The sequence below is a fragment of the Ascidiella aspersa genome, chromosome 7, assembly GCF_963924565.1.
Source record: "Ascidiella aspersa chromosome 7, kaAscAspe10.2, whole genome shotgun sequence".
Taxonomy (NCBI): Eukaryota; Metazoa; Chordata; class Ascidiacea; order Phlebobranchia; family Ascidiidae; genus Ascidiella; species Ascidiella aspersa.
In genome coordinates, this window is record NC_139453.1 from 13,696,964 (window position 1) to 13,708,539 (window position 11,576).

Consider the following 11,576-nt stretch of genomic DNA (forward strand, 5'->3'; position numbering starts at 1 on the left):
TTATAGAAGGAAAAAATCGCTCTGAAATATGCAGCGTCAAGTGCTAACAGTTATTCCGACTTGATCTCTTCCCTTGTATTAATCCAAATAGCGCACCCTACAAATATTCCTACGAGTGTCTCGTTGAATTGGATAATCTAAAGGAATTCACTTAAGGAATTTGTACTAAGACCTGTGTAAATACCCATCATAGCACTCAAAACGTAACCCGCGGCGCCAATGGCCGAGAAAATACCAAGACGTATATATACGGCAAACGCGCTCAAAAAAACAAATTGACAGGGTAAATATGCGGCGACCGATAGGTTTCTATATAATCCTTATATGCTAATTGCATGAACGCTATTCCTATCATCACCAGACACCGGGGGCTATCGCTGGTTGCATCTTCGACAGCAACGGAGGCAATACGCCACGTTTTGTCGTGTTTTACAGGCAAGTTCTTGTCGTAAACACCTGCTTGCAGGCGCGATGTTTCAAATCGCGTCTGAAAACAAGCGACGGTCGAAAGGGCAGTCTGCAACAACTGTAGCAAACTTGACCGAACGCCAAAGTCAAGTCGCCACAACGTGTACAGCCGTATAGCCTTTTCTCAATCGCCCTGAAAGCTGCTTTTGCCAGATCGGCGAGTTCGTCGGTCGAGTGCCTTTCTTCTTTTCTCGTTCTCTTTCCTCTCTCGCCGGCTGGCCGCCGTTCGACGTTACATTTTTTGGGCCGGTCGTCTGAGCGCGTGTCTATTGTCAGCGGCCCGGAGCGGTGCATCGCGCATTGGCAACTATTTAAGGCCGGTGCTGCAATGAGCCGTTGCCAGTGAGCGTGCGACTCCCGCGGGTATCGGGTGAACCTGACCGGGAAAACGGCAAGGTGCCCCATAATTAAAGTAGGCGCATTCAGTCAGGACCAGTGTTCGCCCGCAAACCTTTTGTACCTACAGGAAAAATACAATTTACATGTGTTGAGATTAGATATGCTGCCTTGTTTTAAAAAGCTGTGAATATTAGTAGAAGTCCACATCGTACGGCGAGGTCACGTAATTCAGGCACGCGATGTAACAAGCAACAAGGAAATTACCGAAAGGTGCCAGTTCCTTAACAGTGCAGAAGCGCCTGTTTGAGACACGGCTACCGCGTCCAATCGGATACGTATATATGGCGCCTTAATGAACAGACAGCCAGAAATCAAGCAAGTGCCGCTTTGAGTGTGCGCGCGTTCGTTTAAAAGAGAACGGGAGCAACCACGTTTCGGAAATAGTCAAGATCGTAATTAGCGAGGCAATTCGAACGAGGATCGCACTGTAAACACGCGTACAGTCGGAAGGCAAGTTTGGTATTTCGGTAACTTGGGGACGAGCCCTTACGTGCAATCGCTGAAAGACAGGAGCCAGATAGTGGTTTTCAAGACAAAATGCAGCTGCTTTTACTGGCGGGATGTTAAATCGTGCTCGCCCTCCAACCGTAAACTTCCGCGACACGCAGCCGCCTTTATAGCGAGCTGGTGCGGCGAAACCGTGCCGAGACGCAGCATAAACGGTTTGCTAAGCCGCATACCGGTGGCAAAGAGGTTGCTGTTTGCTGCACTCGTTAAAACCGCTTTACGGGAATCGCTGACGGCGCCCTGAGAGCTACCTCTCTGTCTTTCTCAACTGGGCTAGTCACCGCTGCAAAGCCGATCTGATTTGCCCTTTCGTTAATGCGCTGCCTTTGTGTTTGTCTGTGCAGAAATAAGAGCCGTTGCTGAATAGGCCGTTGTCGGAACGCTAAACGAGCTGATTAACCAACTAACTGACAAGCAGCAACAAGGCAACCAAAGATACAGAAAGCAAGATGAACGCAAGATACCAAGCAGCTGCGACCGCTACTATTCTAATCGGTAAGTACACCAGGGTCTAAAATTAGGCAGTGACGCCGTGCGTCTGTTGAAGGTATGTGCGTAATCTGAGAAGGCAACGGCCGTGACAGCGCGATAAGCGTTTTCGGCGGACTTCTGACCTTATAATTCACAAGTTCTTCCTCTTGAGCTCGTTGATGAGAAACGTAACACGTGTAAGAACAATGCATACAGCTGAACAGGACGTGCCTTGCTGAATCACCAGCCTCGTCTGTATTGTCTTTTAAACGAAAAGTGTCCACACGTGTACTTCACTGCCAAGTTCTTATGTATCTAGTCATAGTACGGCCATGGCACTATAATTTTTTGTGTGCCTAAGCTCTGCTCAGTCAACAAAGATCCGTGTTCTGTGAACCGCAAAACTCCAGGCGAAATATCTCCAATTTTAGACACCTTTATAGGCTAAAATCTTACAGAACCTAACTGTTTTACAGGCCTTGTATTTCTGGTCCACCAAACGATGGCGGCCAGGCCGTGCGACGAAAAAGGACAGTGCAAGTACGGCGGCTGGTGCGACAAGAATTCCAACACCTGCCTTTGCAGCTTCCGGTGCTCTAAAGAGCTCTGGGGAAACGAGTGGCACTGCACCACGGCGCAAAAGGTACGCAAACTTTCCAATATTTCTTGAACCGTCAAAACGCTGACTGTGCACGTTGTTGTGTAAAATGTTGAAAAGGGTCTGAAGCGAATTAAGAATAAGGCCCCCGTTTTGACTTTCTATATATGCCATTATTGATGTCCTTCGAGGACAGCAAATGGGAGTGCTCTGGAAACTGTTTGTAACACCGAAATCTGATGTGTGGTGTATATACGGCTTTCAGTCGATGCAAACCGTTTTATAAAAAAGCGATCGTGTGCCTCGCAGTCGCAGGGCACTTTGTTAGATACCACCCAGCTCATTCATAATTCACCATAAGATATGGCTTGTGGTGTTTCTGTTATGTCCAAGAGTGCCGCTTTCGATTTTTCTTACGATTTTCGCGTTTCGCCTTGCAGAACGGCCGCAGGAAATACTTTGCCAACCTGTGTATGGTGCGCGCCCATGCGTGCGAGCGACAGGAAGAAGTGCCGATCATGAAAATCGACTTCACAGACTCGGAATCGAAAAAATGCCGAGGTAAGCGTTAAACCACCTTGTTAGACTTTTGAGAAAAGTTAACAAATTTTTATTGGTTATATTAGGATCTAAGCCTGTTCCAACACTTTCAGTTGTTGTTTTATCTTTTCTCCATATCGTAACTAAGACGTTGAAGGAAACACTATTTGTACGCCATATATTTACAAACTAACAACAAGTATATACTGTACATTCCTGAAGAGTTCCTGAAACATCTAGTGATATTTGATAACGCAATGGAAAACCCAGCAATTTGTTTTGCGAAATACGTGTCAGGGTATTTTAAAACGTTTGGAAACTCGTAGTCAGACAAAATATTCCAAAAACACACTAGTCGGACAAAACACAAAGCTTTATTGCGTTTAGCAGAAGATTTTTATACTTGCGAATGTTCAAAGTTGTTCGGTTCTACAGGAAAAATAGTTTTTTCGTTTAGACGAATCGCAAGATTTAATTTTTTTGAGAAGTCATCCAAAATATAAAGAGCATTTAGAAAAGTGAAAGAATGTATAGAATATAGCGTCAGGGCGTCATTTAAGAAACTACCTGTAGCTTCTATGGCGAAAATAGGTCAAACAAGCACATCTAAAGCTTGAGATTTTTCCAGGAATCAAAGAGGAGCCGATGAGACTTTGTCCTCAAGCTGAGGACTTCCACGGACGTTGCGGAAGCAGCAACGGCAGAGGAGGAAATACAAATGCCGGGATCTGCTTGCAAGATCGATCCACGTTCGCGACTAGCTGCCGGTAAGCAACTCTTTCCCCGACTTTTGAGAGTGTCTGCTGGCGCGTTACATTGTATATCTTACGGGTTGCAGAATATACAAAGCGCAGCGGTTGAAGGCTGTAGTTATTATAGACAGCGAATCAATTGTGTGACTTGCCTTTGTACAGCAAACTTCGGGGTCCGGTTGAGGCGAAGGCATATTAAAATTCATTTAAAACGTTGACACAATGTTTCCTACTTCCGTATTGACTTTTTCCCCGCAATAGCCTGGGCACTTATTTTAGGAAAGTTTTTTTTTAATAAAACGTGTGTTTTTAAGACGTTTGTAAGAAACTAGGCGATTGCCGTGGACCTATCTTTGGATTTTTGTATCATTTTCTAAACTGTACGACGGTTTTAACCAAACACTGCACCCAATCATGTTGTGTGCCGTTAAACCATAATAATTAATTTGTTGCCTAAAGCAGTTTAACATGTTAACCAGGTCGCAAAGCTTAGAAATTTATAAAATAAAATCGATAATTTCCTGAGATCGTTTTTCCTCATCACCTAAAAATTCATATAACGCCAAAAATTAACTCGCGCCATAATAATCACTCGTCGGACAGGACGCTTATGGAGGGTCAGACAAGTCTCTACGCTTAGAGAGGTCTCTGAGTCAGCTCCTAAACCACTACAAATGTCGGCAGTATGGTACACTGAGAGCATATCGAGTTAAAAATTTGGAAGAATATCAAAGCGGCTTTGTCTGTACAAGTCGCTGCTGGGGGCAGCTATAAAACAACATGCCAGTATTTAAATCACGCACCAAATAGCCTGTGTTTAACTTCTAGATAGCTACACCCGTGGTGTCCTGCTTAAATCATAGGTTGTTTCAAACGCCCACTGTCCTATACTATAGAAGATGACTAAAGTAGTATTAGAATAGGGAATGCAAACCATTTTTCTAAAAACTAAAACTCGAAATAACAATTGACCTGATCAAGACAAACAAAACGGTGTTCATTTCTTTGCCATTTAATAGATAAAGTAACTCATACAGACCATAAATTATTACATGCATTTTAAACACTAAACTTAAATTCCGTTAAAATCCTTATTGGAATACCGGCCTTAATCGACCTTCGGTTATCTGTACAGCTGTCCATCGGACACTTTCGGAGTGAACTGCGAACGCCGCAAGATTAGCGTTAGATCTGTGATCGGTGAAAATTCGTCGGGCGAGTTGGGATTGGAAGAGCGGGCGCCACGAGAGGAGGCCCAGGAAGCTTCCAGACAGACCCAGATTGCTGTCTTTGTGGCAACAGCCTGCCTGGCCGCCGTCATCTGCGTCGTTTTGTTTGTGCGCAGGTGGGTTGAAGTTAAAATTTATAATGTGAAACACGATGTCACCCATTATTCGGTTAAAGGTGTCGCTTTATACGAGAACCTTTCGAAACTTGTCAATCTGATGAACAAATTGGCGGCCGTTACCACCGACAAATTCATGTTAAAAATAGCAGTAAAAACGTTGTTTCACTTCGTGTATTTATTTGCTACAAAGGTTGGCATCTAGTGAGAAATCAGCAAAGAAAAACAAAAAAGTTTTTGCTGTAATATTTTTTATGCGCTATTAGCTCTCTACGGGTTTGTCACCAAATTCACCAAATAACAAACTATTGCTCGAAAACGCAAGCCCGCCAATCATCCAAAAAAAGTTCTTACACAATTTAAAACAATTTTTATCAATTAAGACGAATTGCACCACGTAAAAAGATACCTTGGCATTTTTTAAACCTTATCTTTCGGTGATTTACGGCCGGTTGACATTCTTGCTTTCTTAATCAGGCGCAAGGGCAACAAGCAGCATCCGCTCAGTGACGAAACAATCGACAACGAAATTCAAACCACAACAAGAATGGCGGCCAAGGCAAGAACTGTGCCTTATTCGGACTCGGCGGTTCGAGTGGAACCGGAAAAGGACTCTTCGCCAACTCAGCAGCGACGTCTGGCGGCCGAAATAAGGGACGCCAAACCTGTGACGTCATCGATTAATTCGCGTTCGGACAATTACTTGCAGTTGCGGCGGTTCGAAATCGAGGAAGCGAATACAAACAATAACAACAACACAAGTTCCATTACGACGCCACAAGACGCCAGTTTTGTGTTTGTCGAAAGTAATCTCGAAAAGAAAAAACTTAGAAGGGGAGCTGTCAGTTCGTGATTTTACCTTCAAAGCGCGCATTTCTTTTTTATCTTCAAAGTTCTTTTGTTTCCACGATTATTTCATGACTGTGCTTTCGCGCTTGCGTCTCTACCGTATACACATTTATTTATTTAAACAGTTCGTTCCTATTTTTTATTTATTTCGGTTATTGCAAGAGTTTATTATCGTTGTGCGACTTCAGCATTATATTTATTCTGGTGCTTTCTTCTGCTCGGACTGGGTTGCAATCCTATCCCCACTGCCAAGGCTATTTATTATCTGTGAAGAGCCTAAAGAACTTCATACGTACAGTGCAACTAACCATGGATTCCGGTAAACGAATTATCCTTTCAGATATTAATTACATGGTTCTATTATTTAAAATATTCTCAAGTTTTGGCAGTTTTCTTTCCGGCTGATAAGACTACGACTAACTATTTTAGTCGAATACCTGCTTGGCGCCTTGAAACAACTTAAAATTTAACGAATTAACGTTTTAAAATAATGATTCTATACAAGCTTTTAACTAATAACTGTTCTGTCTACTGATTTTTTATAGTTTTGGTGCTTATTTGCCGTATCAGTGTTTTCGTTATTTTACGCGCTGAATAAGAAGTATTAAAATGGAAACACCGACTTCATTTTTAAAGAGAAACCATCTATAAGCACAATAACAGAGAAATGTGGACAATAGAGAGATAAATAATGTTCGCGTTTAACATAGAAATGTAAAAACTACTTTGTAGAGCAACCCACGTATGGAGGGGTGGTCGGAATGCAATGGTACATGTAAAGATAGACACAAACTTAAACATATGTAAGGATAGACACAAACGGAAGCTCAGCACACATTTATGCTATAGGTTGAAATACAATGAGATTTTACGAAGATAACATATAGTTACGTTGAAATAAAACTATAATAAAATGAAACCACACGCAGGACGCTAAAGTTTCAAAAGCTATTCAACCATCCAAATAATTCTGCTAAATTTGTATGCATCTGACCATAGAACAGTAAGATAAACTACACCATAGCTAAGTATATCATAACTTCTATTTATAAATTATAACTGATGCATGCGGTCATATCTGATAAAGTGTATGGTCGACGAAATACCGATGCACTTATTTAATGAAAGGCTAAAACGTTACCGCAGCCCAAAGGTGGCCTAAAATTTTAACGGTTCTCAACGCAATGCCTTTCTCTAAATGCCATTCTGGAAACGCCATTACACGTTATTTTATCAAGTAGATGAAAAGAACTTTCGGATTAGGCTCATTTGCGACACCTACCGATTAATATATGTTATTAAGAAATAATCAAATTGCGATTTCTAAAAACACACTGGGAATTTCGCTAAAAAATATATTGCACCTTTTAATAAATTAAGTTGTTTTTAACCTAATTTATTTTGTAAGGGATCTAGCCTCCAGAAATCTCCCCAGCGTAGAACTTATATTGGGATTGAAATCGCCTTTAATTTTCTAAATTAATTTTTAAACCGAGTTTCTAGTGACAGCTAACGTGGCGTACTAATAAAAACATAATAAAAAACCACAAGTAAATGCATGGCTACAAAGAGCAAATCATATGACACCGAGATATCTAAAAATAATCCCAATGATTATTCGCCAGAAAAAAAACATTTTCTCCGTTGGCAAAAAACAGACACATTGAATGACGAATACGAATAAATGTAAAAACTGGAAAATTTGACGAACAACTTAATAAAACTTTAAACATGGTTTAAATGAATTAACACTAACAGATATAACTAATATCACAGAACATAACTTTGTTAAAACAAGAAAAATAGTATTGTAAAATATTTTTAATAGCATGGTACAGACCAGGAGAGCGCAAACAGCGTTTGTTATGTTTACATTTTTTTGGCTATGCTTGCGAGCATTACACATTTACAAATAAGGTAGCTTTGAGTAACACGACATTTAAAATAACACTGTAATAGTTACTTGAACGTAAAGTATGGTATTTCGATCGCAACGTGGGCAAACGTTTACGTATGACGCAAAGCGTGGTTGCAATCATGACGTTATCGTCGTGCCAGGATTTCCCATGCGTGTCCATGACGCAAAGGTCTGTACTTGTTATAAACTCGAAATATATCAACTGATTGGAAATTCCCTTGTTTTGTTTTTCATTGCTACAGGCACACTTGAATTTAACAAACCGCGTTTTCGATAATAATAACACAACTTCGAAATACACCTGGGTTGCACAATATTGAATTTCGCGTATTACAAACTAGTGATTATTGTCGTTTGCCGTAAAGCGTTAAAAGCATTAATTATACAAGACAGTCGCATACCAACAATATAGATTGCGCCAAACAAACAGGATTCACTATGAAAGATTTGTAATTTTTTTCGCACCTTATCTTTGTAAACGATGCTTTATGTAATAATAAATTTTCTACAATTGAAAATTAAATACAACACAAGAGAACAAATAATATATATGGGTGTCTGACAATTATTTCTTGTGCCGATACCAAATTACGTCACTACTATACGCTCAAAAATAATAAAAAGATGAAATTCAAACTACAAGACAGTCGCATACCAACATTATAGATTGCGCCAAACAAACAGGATTCACTATGAAAGATTTGTAATTTTTTTCGCACCTTATCTTTGTAAACGATGCTTTATGTAATGCCTCACAATGCCAAAAACCAAGACTGCCTATACGCCCTCCGGGTTGTCTAATTCGTCTGCTTAACAAAATGAGAATGTTCCCTCAGGAAACAAACGCGCAAACAATGAGTGATTACTAGAGGAAACGTAAAAGTGGAGAGGCAAAAACAAGCTGAGATGTAGGAAAGTCAAATCAAAGAAAATTCAGAAAGATAGCCAAAGCAAATAAAGACAACGATTCAATGCATAATAAGTTTGTGCAACATAACCACTCAACTTTAGGCAGCATATCACTCTAAACAACATTTAGCAGCTTTTAATTTGAAACACATTAATGCTGAACTCCACAATACTGCATGGGAAAATTAAAAATGTCGAAACAAAAAACTAATCAGCCTAAGTAAATCTAAAATACAATAAGTTGCCTAATCTCAGATGTACGATTCTAACAACTTAAAGATTACCTGACAGCTAATTAGATTCGTTTCCACACGTTAAATCAACTGGAAACAACATATAAGTAGCTGTCCGTAATATGAAGTTATTTCTTTAAAGTGAAAAAAACTCGTATTGTCTGCATCTAATTTTTGTAAAATATATGCACTTCTGATGGCAAGGTACAACCACAGTCTACAGATGTACCTATAAGCGAATGGTGTAATAGTATAGCATGTAACTTTGGTGCTTGTATCCGTGAAAAATACAGCAACTTTTATATATATTTTCTGAATTCAGTGAAAGACTCGAAAATTTTGCAATCAAACACACAAGGGATACATTTTAATGGGTAGCGTGTTGGAAAAGAAGTGGTTTGAATGCAATTTAACACACGGTTACCAATTGAGACTTGAAGTCTTTAAAGGAGCGCTTGGATGAGTGCCCCGTCGAGCAATTACTGGGCGATTCTTCCCTGCTTAGTAAGTCACAGTCCGTCGCCACGTTTTTTTTCTTACTTAAGCACCAAAATGGAAAGACGGACGAGAAATAAAAAATAGCACCTGTCAAGAAGCGACAGGTTGGGCTAAAGGCCAACCCACTTAACTTTATGTATTGCAAGATTATCAGAATTTAAGCACAGATATACTCCGAGTGTTTTAGCAACTTTATCATAAAAATAAGCATAGAAAGCGTCGATAATGTCTTTGCATACTTACAACGATATATAACGAACCAAGCATATAAACAAGCGGACTTGAATTGGTCCGCGGAAACGCGCGCCAGCAGCAGAGCCATTCAGGCAACCAGCGACCGGCGGAAATGCCCCCTGACGTCAAAATCCAACAACTTCTGGTCGAAGGCGCGCGAAGTTGAATCGTTTCGCAGCTACTTGCGACGCGCGATGGGGTGCAATTGTTGTTGACTGCTCGTGTGACGCACGCTCCCCCCTTGTATTGGCGAATGCGTTTTGTGAGCGGCATGCTTCGGTCATTTGGAACGCGTCAGGTAAAATGCCCAGGGATTTTTGCCTGACCATCCCGATAGTGTGTCCGCAGAATTCTGTACAGTGGGAAAAAATAAGCAGGTGTAGGTAAAACTCGTCGGGAAACTGTGTTTTGTCAGACGCGTTATCTCATCGTGTGAAAGATGGTCAACAATTTAGAGCAGTTAAGGCGAACAGGTCGCTTGATTTAAACAGTGGCTCCAAACTGGGATTCTGCGACGTCCTGGGGGTGTTTCAAATGCTCAAGGGGTACAAGATCTTATTTTGGCGTTATGTCTAAACGTTATGGCAAATTTGTCTGTGAACGATTAGAGTGGAATAAATGTGAGAAATAGTAGCCTACTTAGTGCACAGTTAATGTGTGATTTTCGACTCTTCCATTGTGTGTTTGCAGTATACCACTAGTAGAACAGCTAGTAAGGTTTTTTTCTTATCTTTTCTATGTGGTACCGTAAGCCTAAAAGGTTGGGGACCACTGATTGAAACACTGCGTCACTCGAAGAATTGTTTTTCGCAGGTTTTGTCACGAAAAAAGGTCCTTTTAACGCCAGACAAACTGACCGTTTGCAAAGGTAATAAAAGCTTCAAGGGATATAAGTTGCCCCTTGTAAAATGTAAGTGAACTAGAGAAAAGAAACAGGACCAACAGCGTTAAGTTTATATACTGTTGTTTGGTGGCGCAGGTGATTGTTTGGGTTTGATAGACGAAACGCTTTTAGAATATTGCTCCAAACGTAGTTCTTTAATAAATGCAAGATATTTAGACTGCAAAGGTAAAACAGGAATAATATTATAAAACAGAAATAACATTTTTCGCGTACAAAAAGATGCTCTCAGTTGCTGTACAAAAAACAAACATGCAGAAAAATTGGTTAAAATGTAAAATAAGTGAAAACTCATATTTGCATTGTCTGCGGGAGGTTTCTTGTAGACGAAAGTGTTTCAGCAAAGTAAATATAAATATACTTGCGAGTGTTTAAATATTAAACAAAACGCATGAGAAACGCTTAATATCTAATTGAAGTGTAGGTTGTAAATTAACTCTGTGCAGTTTAGAAAAATGAAAAATGTCAAAAAATTGCGTAAAACGGCGAAGGATCGTAAACACTCCGTGCAACCAGACGTTACGTATTCATTTGCCAAGGAGTAAGAATACGTCAAACGACACAGAGTTGACGTAATGTAGTGCAATTGTGTTTTTCTGCCTCCGCACGTGACCCAACATGGCGCATCGGCTGGTATTTAATCAAATCCGCCGAGCCATAAAGGGATAATATTAAACTGTGGCTGAGTTAACTTGTGATATTATAGTAAAACGTATTAGCGTTATTTGAGATCTAGCATTTGGTTGAGGTATAGACTGAAATCGTCGCACTAATAAAAATAAGTGCGTTTGGTGAGGGTTAATTTTTTTAAAACAGCCCCTCAGGTTAATTTTTTTTAAAGCAGATTACTTTAATTGAAAAATAAAACTGCGTTTTTAACTTTTTTTGACCTATGAAACAATTGATTTAGGTCTATAAGTGTCACTCTACTTTTATAGTGCACTGTTAATTTTT

At 40.2% G+C, this 11,576-nt stretch overlaps 1 protein-coding gene across 1 annotated transcript; it reads left to right on the plus strand.

The window, feature by feature from the left end:
- The first annotated feature begins 1,725 nt into the window (after positions 1 to 1,725).
- On the plus strand, positions 1,726 to 6,263 carry LOC146137946 (uncharacterized). The gene is made up of 6 exons (XM_083394224.1): positions 1,726 to 1,869; positions 2,322 to 2,488; positions 2,884 to 3,004; positions 3,612 to 3,750; positions 4,871 to 5,080; positions 5,558 to 6,263. The coding sequence occupies exons 1-6, from the start codon at positions 1,824 to 1,826 to the stop codon at positions 5,931 to 5,933; spliced, it is 1,059 nt and encodes a 352-aa protein (XP_083250350.1). The 5' UTR covers positions 1,726 to 1,823; the 3' UTR covers positions 5,934 to 6,263.
- Positions 6,264 to 11,576: the final 5,313 nt, after the last annotated feature.

Excerpts from the sequence above, each read along its gene's own strand:
- LOC146137946 (XM_083394224.1), top strand. The coding sequence starts at position 1,824 with ATGAACGCAAGATACCAAGCAGCTGCGACCGCTACTATTCTAATCG. Across the intron at positions 1,870-2,321 it reads GACCGCTACTATTCTAATCG|GCCTTGTATTTCTGGTCCAC; the intron begins GTAAGTACACCA and ends ACTGTTTTACAG. Across the intron at positions 5,081-5,557 it reads GTCGTTTTGTTTGTGCGCAG|GCGCAAGGGCAACAAGCAGC; the intron begins GTGGGTTGAAGT and ends TTTCTTAATCAG.